The 23533-nt window shown below is 55.3% G+C and overlaps 3 protein-coding genes across 3 annotated transcripts in view; 2 read left to right on the plus strand and 1 right to left on the minus strand.

The window, feature by feature from the left end:
- The window catches only part of LOC307092747 (uncharacterized protein), a 185711-nt gene that overhangs the window by 73162 nt on the left and 89016 nt on the right, over window positions 1-23533 (plus strand). The window lies entirely within an intron of this gene.
- On the minus strand, window positions 151-8171 carry ZNF772 (zinc finger protein 772). The gene is made up of 4 exons (XM_079760269.1): window positions 7985-8171; window positions 6353-6391; window positions 4222-4348; window positions 151-2757 (listed from the first exon to the last, which is right to left on the minus strand). Exons 2-4 carry the CDS (start codon window positions 6365-6367, stop codon window positions 1643-1645), a joined length of 1257 nt encoding a protein of 418 aa, XP_079616395.1. The 5' UTR covers window positions 6368-6391; window positions 7985-8171; the 3' UTR covers window positions 151-1642.
- Window positions 9448-16572, plus strand: LOC307092690 (zinc finger protein 773-like). Its single transcript, XM_079760049.1, has 4 exons — window positions 9448-9623; window positions 12403-12529; window positions 12875-12973; window positions 13504-16572. Exons 1-4 carry the CDS (start codon window positions 9609-9611, stop codon window positions 14154-14156), a joined length of 894 nt encoding a protein of 297 aa, XP_079616175.1. The 5' UTR covers window positions 9448-9608; the 3' UTR covers window positions 14157-16572.

Genomic DNA, 23533 nt, shown 5'->3' on the forward strand with positions numbered 1-23533 from the left:
CTCCTTGTATTCTCAGTTGTGGAGTCTCCTTCCACCTTGTAACAGAATTAGTCTGTGTTACCCACAGACCATGTCAGAAATGATGACACATCCTTTTCATATCATGGTTATAATGGATACTATGGCTTCGTTATTCTAAGTTCTCCTGGATCACTTGCTTTGGAATCATTTCCCAAAAAAGGATTACTTTCAGCAAAGAGATGGGTAAAAAGGAATGCACTACTGACACACTAAACATTGATAAATCACAGAATAATTATGCAGTCAAAGTCAGACATATATTACTAAATTAGCCCATATATATCATATATAAAATTCTAGGAAATCTAGTGACAGAAAACAAGGTGAGTGTTTGCCTGGGAATGTGTGAGACAATCAGGAAACTTGCTTTCACAGATGCAGACATATTGGAACTTGTCGAATTGCACACCATGTGTAGTTTATTACAGCAAATGTTTGAATCAATTGCTCTGATAGTGACCACAGCCATGAGAGAGACAAATACAGCAGCCCTGAGAATATTATAAGCCCTCATACCAGTCATAATGAAATGTTTGTGGATGCACTTTTAGAAGTCACATCCCGCCATTCGCAGTCTCCCAACTCCCTAGGAATCAGCGTCTCTGTACCAATTATGACTCCTACCTGGTCCTTTTAGGGGACAGGGACATCTACCTACCCAAGAATACACTGTGGGGATGTTGGCAGGCCCCAGGGGTCAAGTTCTGCCAAGGAGGAAACTAAGAAACATGGATTTGTTCCTGGGAAAAGGAACCCAACTCACGCTCTTCCCAGACATGCCAGAGGTTGTCACCACAAATGCCCCCGCTCACGGTCTCACAGATACCCTGCACACGGGTCAGTCAGGCCTCAGAGATAGGCATCTCCCCTCGGTGGCCTCAAGCAGCAGTGCCAGTTGGGCTGAAACCAGAACGGGGGCTGCACTCTGCGCTGAGCCGACTCACTGGGCGTCTCACCAAGCTGTTCACCCTTGGTGCTGGCAGAGCCCACGCCGTCCTCCGCCAGCCCACAGCGAACAGAACCCCCAGGATCAAAGGTGGCTTCAATACTAAGGCATGTGTTGCAAAACCAGAACATCGGGGCAGGCAATTCCCAAGTTAGGTGACCTGGAGGCTGGACACACCCACGAGTGCCACGTGAGATCAACCAAGTCCACGGAAACTGGAAAACTTCCCCTGCAAGTGGCCAGCAAAACAAAACATGCATCCTCCTGCTGAAACAAACCTAAACCAGCTCGGGGGGAGGGGCAGGAAGGAGTGAGGATCAATGGGCCCAGGATACTGAGGATTCCTGGTAGGAAAGTGGGGGGGGGGGGGGCGGGGGGGGGAGGACAGGTCTGCCTAGCGGAGCATGTCGGGCTGATGTCTGCTCAACATGGGGCCCTGCCATTGCATGGATGGATGGCTCCTTGCAGACGTTGGCAGCGATAGGATTGTGGCAGGGATGCTGGGCAGGTGAAGCTCCAGAAAGCTTCCAGTGGAGGGACCCTCAGAGGAATCTTCCTGGGGTGGGTGTTCACATGGAGGGGGTTCATCTTCCAGCTACTCTCCAAGGCGGCTCACAGAGCTTCTCTCGGGCGTCAGTCACTGGTGAACACGGACCTGGCATATTCCCTGCTAGCCTATGGCCTTTCTCCAGTGTGGACTTTCCAGTGTCGGATGAGGGAAGCCCTTTGCCTGAAGGCCTTCCCACACTCACTGCACTTATACGGCTTTTCTCCAGTGTGGATTCTATGGTGCTGAATGAGCACGTGCTTATGGCTAAAGGCTTTCCCACACTCGCTGCACACATAGGGCTTCTCACCATTGTGGACCCTCTGGTGCGCAATGAGGTCGGAGCTTTGGGTAAAGAATTTCCCACACTCGATGCACTCGTAAGGCCGTGCCCCGGTGTGAACGCTCCAGTGCTTGATGAGTCTGTATTTGTGACCAAAGTATTTCCCACATTCGCTGCACTCGTACGGCCTTTCTCCAGTGTGGACGCTCTCGTGCTGAACAAGAGTGGATTTGTGGCTGTAGGCTTTCCCACATTCACTGCATTTGTAAGGCCTTGCCCCAGTGTGAACTCTCTGGTGTACAATAAGGTTGGAGCTGTGATTAAAAACTTTCCCACAGATGCCACACTCGTAGGGCATTTCTCCAGTGTGAATTCGCTGGTGCTGAGCAAGTATGGGTTTGCGGCTGAAGGTTTTCCCACATTCGCTGCACTCGTACGGCCTCTCCCCAGTGTGGACTCTCTGGTGCTGGACGAGCGAGTCTTTGCGGCTGAAGGCTTTCCCACATTCGCTGCATTCATAATGCCTCTGTCCACTATGCAAGGCCCCCGCACACTGGCTGTCGCCGTGGGGGGCGCGGTGCTGGGAACTGCCTGAGCGAGCTGAGGAGTCCTCACGGGCCTCCCCTGGCACAAAGGGCACCTCCAGGGGCTGGACAGGGCAGCTGTTCACAAGAAAGGCCCGGCCCTCGTCTCCTCTGACGGGCTTCTCTCCACTACGCTGTTTCTGGTGCTGAAGGTTCCCACTGAGCCAGAACGGTTTCCCACACGGTTTCTGCCCAGAGTGTGTTTCTTGGTGCTCAGCCAAGTGTGAGATGTCTTTCAAGACCAGGCCGGCTGCCTCCCCGGAGTAGGCCTGCTGGGTAGAAGGGCCTGCCTTGAGAGTCCCGACCTGTGACACTCCTTCTGCAGAAGCCCTTTGCTTACAAGGTATCCCCTCAGCCTCCGTTCCGGGCCAAGAACCTGAAAGCAGACAAATGCTGGTGAAGTTCAAGTTGACACAGTCTCGTTACATAGACGTCTCACAGAACTAAGAGCAAGGTCATAGCTCAGGTTGAGTAAAGGGCTGCCATGCAGCAGTTTACATCAAAGGTCATAGAAGGGGCCCTCGCTGGTTGGCTCTGCAGATAGAGCGTCAACCTATGGACTGAAGGGTCCCGGGTTCGATTCCGGTCAAGGGCACATGCGTGGTTGCGGGCTCGATCCCCAGTAGGGGGCCTGCAGGCGGCAGCCGATCAATGAGTCTCTCTCATCACTGATGTTTCTATCTTGCTCTCCCCTTTCCCTTCCTCTCTGAAATCAATAAAAAATTTAACAAAAAAAATAAAGTCACAGAAGGGAAGAGGCCTTGACCGGGGGTGGAAACAAATGTGGGGTACAGCCCAGGAAAGCCAGGGTCTCCGATGACATCATCACGAGCAGCTTTCAGCAAGGCCGTGGCTGCTGGGGACAGGGGAGAGCTGTGTACAGGCTTGTCCCCTGAAGAGGTACAGCTGAATCGCTGGTATTTAAGGACTCTCTGTGTCTGTGGAGCTGACACGTTCATTCAGGCAAACGTTGGAGAGCACTGCAGAGGGAGCAGCGGAGAGGAGAAGGTGAGATGTGGAGGCCGAGGCCGGGGACAGACAGAGGCCAAAGGGCAGAGCACAAAATGCAAGTGTCATAAATGAGAAGACAAAAAAGAAATGTGGCCAGTGGCCTTGGTGCTAAAACGACTGTGGGCACCGAGAGGGGAGGGACTGCCTGGGACCCAGCCTGCATGACACCCCCAGCCCCCACTCACAGGACCACACCCACTCTGAGCGTCTCTGGTCCTGGCTGGACTCACGTGTGCCCAGTCTGATACCCGGGGTTCGCTGCCCAGCTCCACCGGGGCTGCCCCACGGGACACGGAAGATGCACATCCTGAGGAAAAGACCGGGCAGGTAACTGGGCGGCACTGGCCTGTGTGACCCACCATTCAGAGGAGAGAACGGATTATTATAAAAATAACCTCCAAGTTGGGTCTTACAGGAATAGCCCAGTGGTCCCAGCAAGCAGGGACCAGCCATACTGGTGCCTGCATTCTGTCACAGGCAGTCCACCAGGAATGTCAGCTGCAGGAAGGAGGGGAGAGCCGGGGCGCAGGGTGCCGTGGTCCGGGACAGAGGCACCCGGTCAGAGCAAGGACAAGATGTATATGACCTACTGCGCGCCCGTGAGACCCCTCCCTCCTACGCCATCCTTCACGGCAGCAGGCGTTGGGGCTGCTCAGGAGTCAGCGGTGGCCGTGCACACAGCTCATGCCGGGCACCCCAGCGCCTACTCCAGGGAACTGGGGAGGGAGGTGGTACCCATGCGTGCGACACAGGAAGGGCCAGGACCCCCCTGGAAAACAGGAGGGGCGGAGCCCAGTCCGGGACTCTGGGGTGGGTGTGAGGGGCTTACCCAGCGAGGCCAGAAGTGCGAAGTTCTCCAGCATCACGTCTCGGTACAGGCGTCTCTGAGCCTCATCCAGGAGCCTCCACTCCTCCGGGGAGAAGTACACGAACACGTCCTCCACGTTCACCTGCGCCTGCCAATGGGGAGAGCGGGTCCATGGGCAGCCTCTCCCCCAAGGACACCCCTCAGGCACCCCCATTCCTTTTTTTTATTTTTATTTTTTATTTTATTAATTTTTTACAGAGAGGTTGGGAGAGGGAATAGAGAGTTAGAAACATCGATGGGAGAGAAACATCCATCAGCTGCCTCCTGCACACCTCTTACTGGGGATGTGCCCGCAACCAAGGTACATGCCCTTGACTGGACTCGAACCTGGGACCCTTCAGTCTGCAGGCCGACGCTCCATCCACTGAGCCAAACCGGTCAGGGCCCCTCCATTACTTCCTAATCCTCAGCTCAGAGGAAGCACCAGGACTGGGCGCCACAAGGTCAGCTCTCTCCTGGCCCCTTTGTCATTGTGCCCGCCACAGCAAGGTGGGCAGAGGCACCACCTAAGCTCCAGGCCCGACAGGCAGCATCCCCCCCACACCCCCACTGCCCACACCCACCACGGCAGCCCGTTCTGAGGCTGCTAGGACCATGCTTACCGGACACCCAGGCTGAGCTCAGCTTTCTCCCATAAGCGCCCGGCACCAGGCCCAAGGGCCACCAGTGCGCACGCCTTTCCACTGCACACCATCCTCTCAGGGTGACTCTCTCACCTGGCCCCTCACCAGGCGTCGGCCCCTACCAGCCCTGCCTGCTCACTGACCGCGCTGCCTCTGCCTCCTGCACCGGTCTCCACGCATCATCCACCTTCCGGACATCTGCACCCTGAACCCCCCGGCACTCCCATCCGGGTCCAGGAGCCGTGTTCTCTGGGAGATCTCAGACCCTTCATATGGTCACAGGTGAGCTGATGGCCACAGGGAGTTACTTCTACCACGGACTTGCCCGTCACCGCTGGGGGAGCATCTACCCTCACAGCTGGTAAGGCCCAAACCTGGGGTTAGTGCTTGCTCGCTCACTCTCTCTCTCTCACATCAGAGAATCTGGCCCAGTCACGTCCACACAGCCGACCTCTGACCCACCCATTATTGCCTCTCACCCAGGATGTTAAAGCAGCCTCCTCGCTGGGCTGCACCGTGACCCACCGGCCCTCACCCCACAGTCTGTTCTCCACTCGGCACCCAGAGCGAGGCTGTGAAACCTGCGTTAGATCACCTCTCTCCTCGGCCCTACACCTGCCATGGCTGCACCACCCTCAGGGCAGAGGCCTAGCCGTAGCTGGTTTGGCTCAGTGGCTGGAGCGTCGGCCTGCGGACTGAAGGGTCCCGAGTTCCATTCCAGTCAAGGGCACATGCCCAGGTGTGGGCTTGATCCACAGTAGGGAGCGTGCAGGAAGCAGCCAATCGATGATTCTCCTCATTGATGTTTCTCTCTCTCTCTCCCTCTCCCTTCCTCTCTGAAATTAAAATAAATAAATAAATTCTATATAATAAAAGGCTGGTATTCAAATCAACTGAATGGTGGAATGACCAGTTGTTATGACGCACATTGACCACCAGGGGGCAGACGCTCAGCCAGAAGCTGGGCTCACGGCTGACGAGCACAGCAGCAGTGGCGGGAGCCTCTCCCACCTCCGTTGGCAGCGCTAAGGATGTCCTACTGATGGCTTAGACCCGCTCCCGGCGGTGTCAGTCAGACATCCCCCAAGGGTGCTGGCCGGGCTGAGGGACCCCCCCCACAGTGCACGGATTTCATGCACCGGGTCTCTAGTAAATAAATAAGTTAAAAATAATAACAGAAACCTAACTCCTGCCCACCTGCTTTTGATGCCTGGTATTAAGGACTGGAGAACTCCCATCCCCATCTCTCCTCCAAGAATTTGCACCTTCCACCCCTTATTCCATGGCTACCGGGAATGGGAACCCTTCCGTTCAACCCCAGGCTGGGACCCGGGACCCTGGGCTGGGGCTTTCTCCAGGGTCTGCAGCCTCAAGAACTGTGGGCGTGTATGTGGCCTCTGACACCACAATCCTGGAGACAGACCAGGGGGATGGGGAGGGGACCAGGGAGCCCGGCATCCTCCCCTCACCTGTACAGGGTCCATAATCACTCCCGAGCTCCTGGGAACCTGTGGGGAGAGGGAGACTGTGAGAGACCAGCAGCCAGGAAGGGGCCTCCAGGGATCATGCCTGTCCCCTTGGCCTGCCCTGCCCTGCCGCCGAGACCCAGGGCTGCCACCCACCTTCTGTGCTCAGGCCTCAGAGCCGCGAAGGCTGTGACCTCGGACTGGGTCTCCCTCTTGCTGTGCCTCACTGTCCTCGTCATCCCCCCACCCCGCGCGCCAAGTCTGTGCTCCCCTGAGCAGCCTGTGGAATTCTTATAAAATCCTCCAACCGCAGGACCGGCGTGGCTCAGTGACTGGACTTCAACCTATGAACCAGGAGGTCACGGTTCAATTCCCAGTCAGGGCACATGCCCAGGGAGGGGGCTCGATCCCCAGTGTGGGGCGTGCAGGAGGCAGCCTGCTCACATCATAAATGATTCTCCCCTCCCTCTCTGAAATCAATCTATCTATGTAAAACCCTAATATGCAAATAGACTGAACAGTTGAACAACCGAACAACCGGTCGCTATGACATGTGCTGACCACCAGGGGGCGTGTGCAGAATATGGTGGGCACCAGCAGCATGTGGCAATGCGCTGAACATGGCGGGCGTTGGCCGGCCGCAGCGGGATGTGTTGGAGCAGGTGAGTGGGGGCACAAAACCAAGGCGGGACGCGGGTCGCTGTCATTGGGGCCAGACTGTGGTGGTTACTGAAAATGCTTTGCTCCCGGGCACCAGGGTCCTGCCGGGCACTCACACCTGCTGCCCCTGCCGGGCCTGAACACCCGCTGCCAGCACCCGGATCGCCCCTGAGGGCTTCTCCACCTCCCCCTGCTCCTGAGGAATGATTGGGAGGCAGCCGCCTCTCGCACCCGCTGCTGGCACCAGCCCCCAAGGGCTCCACACTGTCAGGGCGTGGGAGCAGCAGCCCCATTCTGCTGCCGGCAGAAGGGGACCGGGGGGTGCGGGGGCGCGCAGAGGATGAGTCAAGACCCAACCCTGTGCCCACCACAGCCTCCTGGCCCTTCCTTTCAAGGTGCACGAATTCGTGCACTGGGTCCCTAGTCATATATATATGTTTTTTAAAAAAACACCTCACCCTAACAGGTTTGGCTCAGTGGATAGAGCGTCGGCCTGCGGACTGAAGGGTCCCAGGTTCGATTCCGGTCAAGGGCATGTACCTTGGTTGCGGGCACATCCCCAGTAGGGGGTGTGCAGGAGGCAGCTGATCGATGTTTCTCTCTCATCGACGTTTCTAACTCTCTATCCCTCCCTTCCTCTCTGTAAAAAGTCAATAAAATATATATTAAAAAAGTAAAAATTAAAAAACCACCTCAAACCGTGCCCCTCCGCTGGGACCTGCCAGGGCTCCCCTCGCCTCGGAATGACGGCAGAGCTGCTGGAGCTGACGTCACTCCTCCTCACACTCCAACCGACCGGGACACCACGACCCAGTCGCCCTCCGCCCTCCCCGTCCGTCAGGCCACGTCCCCTCAAACTTCCGGTCAGAAACGGGGCCCCCCAAGAGCGCCCCCACGGCCCGGACTGGGCAGCCCTCATTCGAGGCTGAGGATTCAGGGGCGGAGGTCGGGGAGGAGCCGGGGCGCAGCACCCACCTGCGCGGGCTCCGCCTTCGGAAGCTGAGGGCCGGGGCGGCGGGGAAGAGGGACTGATGGGCGGGAGACAAGGGCGAGGAGCCGGGCCCGGCGGCCCGTCTCTGTTCGGGGAAGAACCGCCTCCGCGCCTGTCCTCCCAGGTCTGACGCGGCGTCCAGCAGCCTGAGGAGGTGGACTCCTCCAAAAGTAAAATGTCCGCCCATGAAGGAAACAGGAAGTCCCGCCCTGACGTCTTCCCCACGCACGGAGACGGCCCTTCCCTGGGTCTTCATTGGTCCTCTGCCGCCGAGGCTTCTGGGTAATGTAGTTCCCACAAGCACCAACCGTGGAGACGTGCATCGGGCGCCACCTCCTGGGCAAAGGTAGAATCACAGAGCTAGCGGCGCCTCGAAAGGGAGGACTAGGCCAGTGGTCCGCAAACCGCGGCTGGCGAGCTACTAGCGGCTCTTGAGCCGCAGTTTGCCGCTCTGTTGACTAATGAGTTTGCCGACCATTGGACTAGACTAAATGTTACCGAGTAGTTGGAAGCTGTGAGGATTAGGCAGTTGTGACATATTGTGTGCAAAGAGGTAAAGGGTAGTATATGTCAGTGGTCGGCAAACTCAGTCAACAGAGAGGCAAGCCGCGGCTCACGAGGCGCACGTGCGCCACAGTTTGCCGACCACTGGACTAGGCGGAGCTTCCCTCTCCTTTCCTCTCTAAAATCAATAACAATATATTTCTTTTTTAAAAAAATATATTTTATTGACTTTTTTACAGAGAGGAAGGGAGAGGGATAGAGAGTTAGAAACATCGATGAGAGAGAAACATCGATCAGCTGCCTTTTGCACACTCCTTACTGGGGATGTGCCCGCAACCAAGGTACATGCCCTTGACTGGAATCGAACCCGGGACCCTTCAGTCCGCAGGCCAACGCTCTATCCACTGAGTCAATCCGGTTAGGGCAGTGGTTGGCAAACTCATTAGTCAACAGAGCCAAATATCAACAGGACAACAATTGAAATTTCTTTTAAGAGCCAAATTTTTTAAACGTAAACTTCTTCTAACGCCACTTCTTCAAAATAGACTAGCCCAGGCCGTGGTATTTTGTGGAAGAGCCACACTCAAGGGGCCAAAGAGCCGCATGTGGCTCGCGAGCTGCAGTTTGCTAACCACTGGGTTAGGGCAATAACAATATATTTTAAAAAAGAAAAGGAAAGACTGGGGCCCCAGCTGTGCAGGGAAATTGAAATCCAGGTCCATCAGTAAGAACTGGCTCTGGTTGAGATCTGGAGGAGTTCTGGATCTCTGCAGCTCGACTCCCTTAACGGTTAGCGTCTCTGGAACTACATTTCCCAGAAAGCACTGCGCTCCGCGGCGCTGATGCTCGGCCAATGAAAACGGTCGTTTCCTCGAGAGCCGACGTTCTGGGCGGGACTTCCGGCGTGGCCTCAGGGGAGTTGACTTGGGGCGGCTCTGAGGGGCCGGGTCAGTCTCTTCAGTCCCCGGGCGGCTGGTTTGTCTGCGGGGTGACCAGAGGGGGCGGGGCGAGACGTGGCTGAGTCTGCCGCCCCGGGTGACCCCCATTCTGGGATCGGGGCGACCAGGTCCTCCACTCCCCGTCCCGGTCCGCGCACAGCGTCCGATGGCGGCGGCCGAGGTGAGTGCGTCCCCGGGCCTCCCCGCCTCACCCCCGCCCCCGGCGCCCCCGAGAGCGCCCCCTGCTGAGGGAAGCCAGTGCCGGGGACCCGGAGTTCTGGGGGCCGCCGGGCGCACGGGTGGCCATAGCAGGGGGAGGCATGGCCGATCTGCTGTGGGTTTTCAGAACCGGAAGGGCCGCCCTGGACGGGGTGTCTCAGTGGATAGAGCGTCGCCTGCCGACCGAAGGGTCCCGGTTCGATTCCAATCAAGGGCACATGTCCCAATTATGCCCCAATTAATTGATTATCTGTCTAGACTCAGTGGGACAAACGCCGGTGACCAGGGGTCAGCAATCACGGCCTCTCCCCTGGTGCTTCAATGTCTAGACGGCTGAGCCGAACCGGAACACGTGACACAGACAGAATGAGTGTGCACTCACACGGGGTTTACTGACCTGTTCCTGGTGGGTCCTGGGCGCCGGCAAAGGCCTCCCGGCGAGCGGAGCCGTCGGTCAGGGGCCCGTCTCACGAGGGAGTGGAGTCCTCCTCTATCGGGCAGGAGGCTGACTGGAGACGGTCTGGTGCTCATACAGCCGGTGGTCAACAACGTGTCTTACCGGTGCGGCCCGACGGGAGCCTTATGCTGGGAGCAGGGCGTTTACACGCTTAAGAGTTCAGGGCGTTCACATCACGGCAGTGGGGTGTTCATCAGTTTGGAAGTTACAGAGTATTGGGGTCTCCACACACAATAATCATTTCATACATCAGAGGGGTTTCCTTATGACCATAACGTTATCCTAACAGCACAGGCCCGGGCTGTGGGCTCCGTCCCCAGTGCGGGGCGAGCAGGAGACAGCCGATCCACGATTCTCTCTCATCATGGATGTTTCTCTCTCTCTCCCTCTCCCTTCCTCTCTGAAATCAATTAAAATATTTTAAAAAACCAACAGGCTTGCGCGGCTGCTGTTGCTCAGGTGGCTGAGTGCCGCCCCAGGCGCCCCGAGGTCGCTGGGTTGGTTCCTGGTCTGGGCACCGGCCCGTTGTGGGCTCAGTTCCCAGTGGGGGGCGTGGAGGAGGCATGGTTCCCGCTCATCAATCTCTCTCCCACTCTCTCTCTCTCTCTAAAAAACAGATCAATTAAAAATATAAAAACTAGACAGGCTTTCGTGCCGCATCCGATGTGGCTGTGACAGGCGGTAATTCTCAGGACAGTAAGTACCTGACCCCCAGGAACGAGTGTGACCCAAGCAGCACCCCCCTGGGTGGGCGCCCTCATCGTTCCCATTTTACAGATGACAACACCGAGGCCAGGCAGCTGCTGAGAGGCACCCACCCCTGAGGACGGGGCCCAGGTGGTGTGAGGGGGCGCGCTGAGCCCCTGGGGCCCACACTGTTGCCCACGGAGGTGCTTCCCAGGTGCCCTGGGACTCTGCCTGCCCCTCCACCCCCACCCCCACCCTCGTCCGTCTGTCCGTTCTTCGTCCTTCCACCTGTGATCTCTGGAAGGGGGCCGCCCAAGGCCAGGGCTTTGAGTCCTGACCAGGGGTTATCGGGATTGGGCCCCCTTCTGGCAGCCAGTGGCACGGTGTCCTGCCCGCGGTGATCAGGAGATGCTGGCGGCGAGGCTGAGCTGGGAGTGCGCTGGGCCTGGTGGAGGCAGCAATTGGACCGGGAACCCAGCCCGAAGCGCTGGGCCTCCATCCCGATGGTGTGGAGCCAGGGAACCTTGGAGCAGAGGCGGGGGCGGTGGGGGTGATGTGACCCAGACTTGACACGCTTTTTGAGAGCAGACTGGGGTGCAGGGAGGCCAGGGAGGAGGCCACTCAGTGGTCCCGGTGAGCGTCGGTGTGGCCGAACCGCGGTGGCTGTGGAGGTCGGAGACGTGTGGAGTCTGTGTATGGATTTTAAGTATGTCCCAGCAAACTTTTTTCTTTTTTAATTTATTGATTTGAGAGAGAGAGAGGGAGGGATAGAGCAACATTGATTTGTTGTTCCACTTATTTTTTTTAAATATTTTTATTGAATCTTTTATAGAGAGGAAGGGAGAGGGATAGAGAGTTAGAAACATCGATGAAAGAGAAACATGGATCAGCTGCCTCCTGCACACCCCCTACTGGGGACATGCCTGCAACCAAGGCACATGCCCTTGACCGGAATTGAACCTGGGACCCTTCAGTCCACAGGCCGATGCTCTATCCACTGAGCCAAACGAGTCAGGGCTGGGATTCCTTTAAAAAAAAAATGTTTTTATTGATTTCAGAGAGGAAGGGAGAGGGAGAGAGAGATAGAAACATCAATGACGAGAGAATCATGGATCGGCTGCCTCCTACACGCCCCTTACTGGGGATCGAGCCCACAACCCGGGCATGTGCCCTGACCAGGGATTGAACCTGGGACCCTTCAGTCCGCAGGCCGGCGCTCTATCCACTGAGCAACACTGGCCAGGGCCAGGATGGGATTCTGATCACATGTGCCGAGTCCTCCGGATGCCATGTGCACACAGGCGTGTGGTGAAGCTGGGAGATGCATGGGGGTGGGGAGGGGCTGGCAGTGAGGGGTTGGGGACGCGGAGGGAGGTGCGGGAAGGAGTGGGGTGCACGTTGCAAGGCAGTGTAAACTGATGGCCTCAGGCCCTTGTACTGGGGGCCGATGGACCCAAATTTGATGGTGGCCCAGGCCGGTGGCTCAGTGGTCAGGGCTCCGGCCTGCATGCTGAAGGGTCACGCGCACTTAACTCCCTCACGTGGATGCTGTTTTCCCTCTCTCCCTGTCCCCCTCCCTCTCTCCCCACCCTGGTAGGGCCGTGTGACCTTTGAGGATGTGGCTGTGTACTTCTCCCGGGAGGAGTGGGGGCTCCTGGATGAGGCTCAGAGACGCCTGTACCGCGACGTGATGCTGGAGAACGTGGCGCTGATGGCCTCTCTGGGTGAGCGTCCCTGCCTTCCCCGCCCCGAGGGTGTGGTGCGAGCGCCCAGCCCGTGCCAGCGCCGTGTGCACTGCCGCCCCTCCTCCCCGAGCTGCCCAAAGCTGTGGGCAAGGGCGTGGGGATGAGGACTCCCCAGTCAGCCTGGTGGCTCACACCCTGGCCTCTCCCTGGCCCGGTGAGCCTGTCAGGGTCCATGCGGGTCCGTCCCCAGGCTCTGGCCTCTTGCTGTGTTGGACGTGGGATCTGCCTGTGGCAGGAATTGCGGCACCAACACAGTCGCAGCCTGAGGGGGGCGTCTGCCATGGGGTGGGCTGCTCTGACCCACCTGTCTTGTCTCTCCCGTAGGCCTTGCATCTGCCAGGACCCAGGAGCCCCCCCAGCTGGCGCCGTGGGGGGAGCCCTTCCTGCCTGCCGGTGGCATCAGCACTGCGGCCAGACCAGCAGGTACGGCGGGAGAGGCGGGAGAGGCGGGGCTCAGGGAGGGCTCACCTATGCCAGAGTCCTTCCCAGGGGCCTGAGGGTTTGGTGCCAAGACAAGGGGCCGGCCTGCTTTCCATCCTCTCTTTCCCAGTTGCCCACTGGGGATGGAGCCTGCAACCCAGGTGTGTGCCCTGACCAAGAATCGAACCCTGACCTGGTTCATAGGTTGATGCTCAACCACTGAGCCGTGCCAGTCAGACAGTTGCTTCAATTTTTCTGGTTCTGAACACCCCCTTCTGGACCGTGTTCCTGTGTAACCAGCAGCTTCAGGCTCTCAGGAGCCGATCCTTGCGTCCTGACTGCTCCTGAGGCCCCCACTGGCCCGGGAGCTTGTCAGGCCCCAACTGCACAGCAGGCCCTTCCCCACAAGGCCTCTGGCCCCTCATCCGACCGCAGCCCCGGGACTCGGCTGGGTGTGTCGGATGCCGGTTTGTGAGGGTGCTGCCCCTCCCCCTGAGGCCCACGTCTCTTCCTCAGCACGTCTCTGCTTTCAGGCTGTGGGCGTGGAGCAGAGGCCGAGGAGAGTGTTACCGCGGGAGGAGTGCCCAGAGCAAACCGTCGCCAACACCAGAGGCTGCGCTGTGGAGAGAAGCCCTTGGGAGGAGAAGAGGGGGCGCAGGGCGAGAAGGACTTTCCAGCCAGCACTGGTCTCAGACAGCAGGAGACTCACAGTACAGGGGCGCCACGCAGGGCCGCCCAGCGTCACCCCCAAAGAAGGCAATACAAGTGCAGCGAGTGTGGGAAAGCCTGTAGTCAGAAGTACTTACTTGTGGAGCACCAGAGACTACACACCGGAGAAAAGCCGTACGAATGCAGCGAATGTGGGAGGTTATTTAGCCATAAATCCAACCTTTTCGTGCACCAAATAGTTCACACTGGTGAAAGGCCTTATGACTGTAGCGAATGCGGAAAATCCTTCAGCCGCAAGGCCAACCTCATTCAACACCAGAGAGTTCACACCGGAGAGAAGCCCTTTACGTGCAGTGAGTGTGGGAAAGCCTTCAGGTATCACTCCACGCTCATCCAGCACCACAGGGTCCACACTGGGGTGAGGCCTTTTGAGTGCAGCGAATGTGGGAAATCCTTTAGATTCAGCTCGGGCCTCATGAAACATCAGAGAGTTCACACTGGAGAAAGGCCTTATTAGTGCACTGAATGTGGGAAATTCTATAGCCACAAGGCCAGTCTTACTACTCACTGGCAAGTTCACACTGGAGACAGGCCTTATGAGTGCAGAGACTGTGGGAAGTTTTTTAGCCAAAGCTGTAGCCTCCTGCAACACCGCAAAGTTCACACTGGAGAAAAGCCTTTTAAGTGCAATGGCTGTGGACAACACTTCAGTGAGAATTCGAGCCTGGTCAAGCACCAGAGGGTGCACACCGGAGTGAGGCCTTACGAGTGCGGGGAATGTGGGAAATGTTTTCGCTACAGCTCCAGCCTGGTTAAACCTCGGAGGACTCACACCGGAGACGCCGTAGGAGTGTGGTGATTGTGGGAAATCCTTTAGCCAGCGTTTCAACCTCATTCAACACCAGAAAGTCCACAGAGGAGAGAGGTCTTGAACATAGCTCATGTGGACAAGCCTTTAACTAAACGTCTGTCTGATCCGAAGGGGAGCTCCACACCCAGAGAGGCCTATGGACACAGTGACCACGCAGAGGGCTTCAGCCAGAGCTTCATCATCCTCCTTCAACACCGATGTTCGGCTGGAGAAAGGGCTCAGGAGTGCAGGGCATGGGCTGTCCCTGGTCACCTCACCCCAGTGTTCCCACCGGGGCACACGCCCACAGGGGGCAGTTTGATTTTTTTTTAAAACATATTTTTATTGATTTCAGAGAGGAAGGGAGAGAGAGAGAGAGAGAGAGAGAGAGAGAGAGAGAGAGAGAGAGAGGAGAGAAACATCAATGTTGAGAGAGAATCATTGATTGGCTTCCTCCTCCACATCCCCTACTGGGGATCGAGCCCGGAACCTGGGCATGTGCCCTCGACCAGAATCGAACCCGGGACCTTCCAGTCTGAAGGCTGACACTCTATCCACGGAGCCAAACTGGCTAGGGCGGCAGTTTGATTTTTAAGGGGGGCAGCTCGAGAATTGAATTATTAACAGTGAATTTTTTGCATTTCTTATGGTTCTAGGGGCCTCACCTACAGTATATAAATAGATATTGTGACATACTTAAGCATTTCAGTTCGCATATGTTTTCAAACTTTGCTATTTTTTCATATCACTTCATCTTTTTTTTTTCCTTTTTTTTTTTTAACAATTTCTTAGTGATGTCTTTCTCGGGACTTCAGCTGTCCTTCCGTTCTTTTATTTTTCTCCTTCATAGATGCCATGTTCTTTGGAAGCTTGTTTAGACCAAGCTCATGGCCATTTAGGCTTCCTCCACGTGAACAGGAGCTCACTTTTTGAATAATAAGAATTATGTTTGGGGGGATGGCATCAGGATTTAGGATGATTAGAGAGAATCATTGCTCGGCTGCCTCCAGCACACCCCCTACTGGGGATCCAGCCCACAACCCAGGTATGTGCCCTTGACCGGAGTCAAACCTGGGACCCTTCAGTCCACAGGCCGATGCTCTATCCACTGAGTAAAACCAGCTAGGGCTCTTCATGAATGTTTCTAGCTCTCCTTCTCCCTTCCTTTCTGAAATTAATAAAAAAATTTAAAAAAGAAGCAACTGATGTATGCATACTAGTAATTAACTGGAACAACAAATTGATGCTTCTCTCTCCCTTTCCCTCTCTCTCTAAAAATCAATCAATAAAAAAGATGGTAAAGAGTTGGGGCTAGAACTAAGGCCTGGAAAAGTCCCCTGAGCGGTGACGCTGATGCACAGGGAGGGTGCAGAGAGACCGCCCCGCAGACACCTGGGGACAGGGCAAGGGAAAGGCTGCAGAAGGGGCAGGAGTCGGGCAAGTTCGAGACTGCCCGGGTGGGTGCCCTGAGCGAGGGCAGGGGAGCCCTGCAGGCTGCTGTGGGCGGAGTGTGGATTGTAAGTGATGGGAGCCCCTGAGGGGGAGACCCAGGCATTCGTGGAGCCGTTTTTCCAGTATCTTACAAGCCCAGGCCGCTCTAGTCTTGGCACAGAGCAAAGGTTCTGAGCTGGAAACAGCCTCAAGAAGCAACTAACTGGCCCTGGCCGGTGTGGCTCAGTGGACAGAGCGTCGGCCTGCGGACTGAAGGGTCCCAGGTTCAATTCCCGACAAGGGCATGTACCTTGGTTGTGGGCACATCCGCAGTGGAGGGCATGCAGGAGGCAGCTGATCGATGTTTCTAACTCTCTATCCCTCTCCCTTCCTCTCTCTAAAATATCAATAAAATCTATTTTAAAAAAAAGAAGAAGAAGAAGAAGAAGAAGCAACTAACTGGCCCTGGTCGGTGTGGCTCAGTGGATAGAGCGTCGGCCTGCGGACTGAAGGGTCCCAGGTTCGATTCAGTCAAGGGCATGTACCTTGGTTGTGGGCACATCCCCAGTAGTTGATCGATGTTTCTTTCTCATCGATGTTTCTAACTCTCCCTCTCCCTTCCTCTCTGTAAAAAATCAATAAAATATATATATATTTTTTATTTTTTTATTTTTTTAATAAATCTTTATTGTTCAGATTATTACAATTGTTTCTCCTTTTTTCCCCCCCATATCTCCCCATCACCCGGTTCCCTCCCCACCGTTGTCCTTATCCATAGGTGTATGATTTTTGTCCAGTCTCTTCCCATACCCCCCACACAGACACCCCTTTCCCCCTGAGAATTATCAATCCACTCCCATTCTATGCCTCTGATTCTATTATGTTCACCAGTTTATTCTGTTCCTCAGATTTTGAATTCACTTGATTTTTAGAATCACTTGTTGATAGATATTTGTTGTTCATAATTTTTATCTTTACTTTTTTCTTCTTTTTCCTCTTTTTAAAGAATACCTTTCAGCATTTCATATAATACTGGTTTGGTGGTGATGAACTCCTTTAGCTTTTTCTTATCTGTGAAGCTCTTTATCTGCCCATCGATTCTGAATGATAACTTTGCTGGGTAGAGTAGTCTTGGTTGTAGGTTCTTGCTATTCATCACTTTGAATATTTCTTGCCATTCCCGTCTGGCCTGCATAGTTTCCGTTGAGAAATCAGCTGACAGTCGTATGGGTGCTCCCTTGTAGGTAACTAACTGTTTTTCTCTTGCTGCTTGTAAGATTCTCTCTTTGTCTTTTGCCCTTGGCATTTTAATTATGATGTGTCTTGGTGTGGTCCTCTTTGGATTCCTCTTGTTTGGGGTTCTGTGCGCTTCCTGAACTTGTAAGTCTATTTCTTTCACCAGGTGGGGGAAGTTTTCTGTCATTATTTCTTCAAATAGGTTTTCAGTATCTTGCTCTCTCTCTTCTGGCACCCCAAAAATTCGGATATTGGTATGCTTAAAGCCATCCTGGAGGCTCCTTATGCTTTCCTCACACTTTTGGATTCTTCTTTCTTTCCGCCTCTCTGGTTGGGTGTTTTTTGCTTCCTCATATTCTAGATCTTTGGTTTGACTCTTCGGGTGCGGTGGTCTACTCTGTATATTCTTTATTTCGGACAGTGTATGCATAATTTCTGACTGGTCCTTTTCCATTTTTTTTGGTATTCTCATTAAGGTCCTTGAAGGTCTCTTCAAGTTTCTCAGCGGTTTTTAGAAGATTCTTGAGTAACCTTATAAATATGGTTCTGAACACTGTGTCGTCCATTAGTTTGCTTTCATCTATCTCTCCTACTTGTGACATACTTCGATGTCTCCACATTTTGGCTGCCTCCCTGTGTTGATGGAGTGGCTTTGTGTGGTCGGTGACCTATAGGGGCCGGTAGCTCAGCTTCCCCAATCACCCTAGGTGGTCACTCTTGGTACTCCCCTTTGTGGGCTGAGTGGAAAGTCTTGGTGTAGTTAAAAGCCCTGATTGCTGTTGGGAGGAATTGACCTCCGGTCCAATTGGTTGTGGGGACCTGCTGTGTCTATAACGGAAGAATTGCTGTGCTGGAGACACAGTAGGGCTTTGGTGCTCACTGAGTCTGCCTCTTGAATGTGTCCCTTATGAGAGTGGTTGAAATCTGGTGTCGTCCACACCGACAGAAAAGTCACTCTCACTCTCCGACCGGCCAAGAGTCCCGTAGGCGTCTGGGTCCCCTGCGTGTCCCCAGAAACTGGAGTTCAGAGTGGTTGGGATTGTTGGTATCACTGGCAGGAGTTGATCTCCAAGCCAGTTGGCTGTGAGGATCAGCAGTGTCTCCGCTGGGAGAGCTTCTGTGCTCAGCTTGGATGGGGCGGAGTCTCAGGGTGGCGCAGACAAGCTTTGGTTTCCCGTCTGCTCCGCCCTAAGAGGGCTGGTTTCTCCGTGCCCTAATCAATGGCTGCGCGCCTCTGAGAGAAGGCAGCTTTTGAGCCTCGCCCGCTGCCAAATAGACCAGTTTCTTCCTGACCGCAGCTGGATTTCAGTGCAGTCGGGAGGTTTTGTTTTTCTCCCAAACGAGAAAGCTAGCCACGCAGCGTCTGCTGCCCTCCCTCTCCGCGCACTGCGAGGAAGCCAGCCGCGTATTCAGCCGCCCGCCCTTTCCGCGCTCACGGATCTCCGCACCTCCACAGCTCCTGAGGCTCAGCGTCCCCCTCTCTGTTTTCTCTAGTTGTAGGTTTTCCACTCTGCCAGCTTTCCGGTGATTCTGGACGGTGTGCACTCTGCTTTCCAGTTGTAGTTTCAAAATTGTTGTGGTAGGCAACAGTTAGGTGTTTACCTTATGCCGCCATCTTGGTTTCTTTTCTAAAATATATTTTTAAAAAATAAAATAAAATAAAATGAAGCAATTAACTGGCCCGGCCGGTGAGGCTCAGTGGTTGAGTGTCAACCTGAACCAGGAGATCATGGTTCGATTCCAGGTCAAGGGCACAGGCCCGGGTTGTGGGCTCCATCCCCAGTGGGGGGTGTGCAGGAGGCAGCCGATCAATGGTTCTCTCTCATTGATGTTTCTCTTCCCCCTCCCTTCCTCTCTGAAATAAATAAATATAAAATAAAATAAATAAGGCAAATATCCAATAGCATTTCTTTAAGAAAACAAAAAGCAACTAACTGAATGGAAGACGTTGCCAGAGGGCCCCAAACATTCCAAAGACAAGAAAGTATCGGGCGCCTGGAGAGATTACCGCCCACTTTATTTATTTAATACATTTTTATTGATTTCACAGGACGGGAGAGAGAGAAACATCAGTGAGGAGAGGGAACCACCCAACCGCTGCCTCCTGCACGCCCCCCACTGGGGATGGAGCCCCCCAGGCAGGTGCCCTGACCACATGCCCGCTGGAATGGAACCTTGAACTCCCGGTTCATAGGTCAATGCTCAACCACTGAGCGAACCCTCCCCTTTCCTCCCCGCCCCCCGCCCCCCACCCCCGGGCTGGGCTCCCTTTTCAGATACAGCGGAGTGTCCTCAACAGGAACACGGATTCGCTAACCGTCGGTGGGAGGCCGGTTGCACGTGCTGTGAACCCAAAGGTAAACCCCAGGGCCTCCTCCCGCCTCCGCCCCGCCCGCCCCAGCCTCCTTCCTGGCGGCTGCGGGGACGCGTCTCCATGGCAACACTGGACACTGGGGCGCACACGTCACCCACGTGTCCTTGCTAATGTCCTCAATCCAGAGGGGACCTGGTCATGATCCCTCTTTTATAACCAAGAACAAAGCTCAGGGCAGCAAGGGCCTCGCTCAAGGTCACAGCCAAGGTCAGGGCGCAGCCGGCCCACAGGGAGGTTCCGGCGGGCTGGGTGGGTGGGTTGGGTCGCGCTCCCCCAGCGCACGCGCTCGGTGTCTCCCTCCCACGCGGCACCCCTTGGGGGCAGGAACGGACCGGCCCCACGTCGCCCCGGCCTGGACAGCCACCGGGGAGCCAGAGTGACCCCATCCCTGGGTGCCAGACCCCAGGGCCTGGACCGGGAGAGGCGAGGCGTCACCGGACCCCCTCGGACCGGAGCGCGGGAGCGGCTGGGGCCCCATCCCCTGGCCTGCGCCTGCGCCTTCGGGGACTGCGCGTGGGCACCGGGGCTCCGCCAACCGCCCAACCGCCCCCCGGGCCCAGGAAGGCGCAGGCGGGGCGCCCCGCTGTCCTCTCCGCCGCCAGAGGGCCAGCAGCACCCCTTCCCTTGGCGGCTTGGCCTCATGGGGCGGCGCCCCTCCTCTGGGTAAGTTTTCTCCGGCATCGGCCGAGCTGGGGACCCGCCAACCCCGCCCGGAGCTGAGGCCCTGGCGGCAGGGAGGGAGCGGCCGGGGCTCACAGGGGCTCCGGGAGGGGACGGGACGGCCTCTGGGCTTTCCCAAGGGGAGGCCCCCAGGTTCCCCGTGTTTCCTGCCTGTTTCCTGCCCCTTTTACCAGCAGGGTGTTAATGATTGACAGCAGTGCTGCTGAGCGGCACCCCAACAGGCGGTGCGCACCCCACCCAGCGTGGTCAGGCCGGCCCCTGACCCAGGTTCCCTTTTTGGTCCTCCCGGCGCCGGCGCCGCTTAGTGACATTCCAGGGCACCAGTGACATCCCCTCAGGCCACTCTCTCTCCCTCTCCCCCTCTCTCCCCCTCCCTCCCTCCACCCTCCTGCTTGGCTGAACCCCGTTCCTGGGCAGCCATCCCATCTGTCCCCCTGCAGTGGGGTGTGGTGTCCCGATCAGAGGCCCCAAAGGTCACCCCGAGGAGGAGGCAGTGGAGGAAGCTGGAAGAGGACTCACGCGGACACCGAGTTGGACACCCTGACCGAGGACGTCCAGCCCCGGAACTAAGAGGTAAGTTTCCGTGGTTCCTCTGCTCCCCCGTCTAGGACTTGTTCTCTTTCCCTTTTCTTTTCGGATTCCCTCTTACAGCGGCCCGGAGGGACCGGGATAGGTACACACAGTCGCCACCAGGATCCCAGTCTGAGGGAGCATCTCATCCCCGAGATAGATGTTTGGTGGCTGTTTGAGGAGGATGTCAGCGGTTCAAATAATCACTCTGGCCCTGGCCGGTGCGACTCAGTGAGTAGAGCGTCGGCCTGTGGACTGAAGGGTCCCGGGTTCAATTCCGGTCAAGGGCACATGTCCGGGTTGCAGGCTCAATCCTCAGTGTGGGGCGTGCAGGAGGCAGCCAACCCATGATTCTCTCTCCTCATTGATGTTTCTATCTTTCTTTCCCTTCCTCTCTGAAATCAATAAAAATATATTAAAATAATAATAATTACTCTGAAAAAACTGCCATCTAGAGTGACAGTATCAAACCCTCCCTCCCTCTTCTGTACAGGCTGTATTTTGAGGTAACTGCATAGAAGGCTGTAGAAAATTCTTTCTCTAGGAGTTATAGCTAATCAGTGTAGCCATGGCAACAGAAGTCGGGTCCGAATGTTTCCACGGCCCATAAAGTAACCCACCACCCGTTGACCATCACCGCTTCCTGGCAAGACAGATGAGATGCGGTGCCCGGGCTGGCTGGCTCGGTGGTTGGAGCGTCGTCCCGCACACCAAGAAAGTTGTGGGTTTGAGTCCTGGTTTGGGCACATACCTAGGCTGCAGGTTCCATCTCCAGTTGGGATGCATATGGGAGGTAACCAATCAATGTTTCTCTCTCATATCGATGTGTGTGTCTCTCTTCCTTATCCTCTCTCTAAAATCGATAAACATATCCTCGGGTGAGGATTAAACCTACACAAAGATGCACTGCAAATTGGTATTGGATAGAAAATACTAATCACATCAGGACCCAATCAGGAGAGAGACACTGGGGAGTTGGGGAAGTCGGCAAGAGGGTGAAATGCTGTGACTTCTGATGAGCTCCAGGTGCGGTCGAGGCTTCCGAGGGGAGACCCTGGATTGAGGAGCTGGGGGAGCATCGGGAACACACTCGGGATCGGAGTCGAGGCCCGAGCAGGCACTGGCTGGCTGAGCGGCAGACCGATAGCCAGAGGGGAGGCTGAGCGGCAGACCGATGGCCAGAGGGGAGGCCAGAACTCGGCAGGGCAGCCAGGGCACGTGCACATCACGGCTTCGGCGGCCTCTGCAGGCCGATGTAGGGTGGACACGGTCAAATGTCACGATGGTATTTTGAAAACAAAGGCCAGGGAGACACGGGGCCAGGGAATGCCTTTGAAATCTAATGGGTGAAGGGAAGGAGGAAGAAATGAGTGGAGGATGTGGGGAAGGGTGGGATGCAGAATACAGTAGAAACAGCAATTTTAAGGGAGAAGAAATATCTGATTTTTCCTGAGTTGGGAATACAATCCATAAAAAAATGTGTGCTATTACTATTATCATTATGGTTAATATTATGATATGGCTGTGGGGGAACATACATGGGTACAACCGGTTTAGATCAGTTTGGCAGTTTCTTAAGTATGAAAACATCCACATACTCTGAAGTATTGGTACACATTCCCGTAGAGTGGGGGACGGGGGAGTGGATGTCCAGCCTGCAGCTGCGTAAGGCCCGAGAAATCACTTGGTCTGGCCCTGCCAAGGCGTGAGGGGGAGTTCATTAAATGTTCGGCCACACACAGCAGGCTGCTGTCTGAGAGGGTAATTTAGTGTGGCCTGCGAATGATGTAAGTATCCGAAAGGCCCTTGGCAGACCAAGGCTCCCACCCATGACACAGAGCATGGTCTGCCAGCACATGCTCTCTCCCCCAGGGCACACTCACTTGAATCTTTTCTTTCTTTCTTAATATATTTTTGTTGATTTCAGAGAGGGAGAGAGAGATAGAAACATCAATGATGAGAGAGAATCACTGATTGGCTGCCTTTTGCACGCCCCACACTGGGAACCAAGCCCGCAACCCGGGCATGTGCCCTGACGGAGAATCGAACTGTGACCTCCTGGGTCATAGGTCACCACTCATCCACTGAGCCACGCTGGCCGGGCTTGAATCTTCTTTGCGAGTGTACTTTCCTTCCTCTCTGTGTCCAGCGTATTTCTAACAGCACGAAACTGGAAACAACCCCCTGCCTGTGAAACGGCTGAACACAGAGTGGCATCTCCGTAGAGAAGAACACTAAGCAATATAGAGGATGACTATTCACATAAGCAACATGGATGAATCTCAGAACAATGACGTGGTGTACAAACATCCGAAGAAAGAGTGAACACTAGGATTCCATCCATGTGACATTCCGGACAATGCACACCAAGTTGTTGTTAAAGACAGTAAACTCCGGGACTCCTGTAGGCCAGGAAGGATGAGGAGCGGTTATAAAAGGTACAAGGTAAGTCGTGAATATGCTGTGGTCATGATTGTCTTCTGGGCTTACATATCTGACAAAAGTTTTCCAAGGGGACACCTTAAATATCTATAGGTTATTGCATGTCAATTATGCTTTGGTAAAGGCGCTAAAAAGTAGTTCAACATAAAAAAAATCTGGATCTCCCACAGGATTTGGAAAGCAGAAGTTTGAACCACCCAAAGCTGATTCCACTCCATTTCCCTTATTCCTGGAGAGGGGCGGCCCTGACTCCTCTCAGAAACATTGGGAGCAACGGATCTGTGACAACAGGAGCACGAGACAGCAGACG

Source organism: Cnephaeus nilssonii (genome assembly GCF_951640355.1).
Source record: "Cnephaeus nilssonii genome assembly, chromosome: 20".
NCBI lineage: Eukaryota > Metazoa > Chordata > Mammalia > Chiroptera > Vespertilionidae > Cnephaeus > Cnephaeus nilssonii.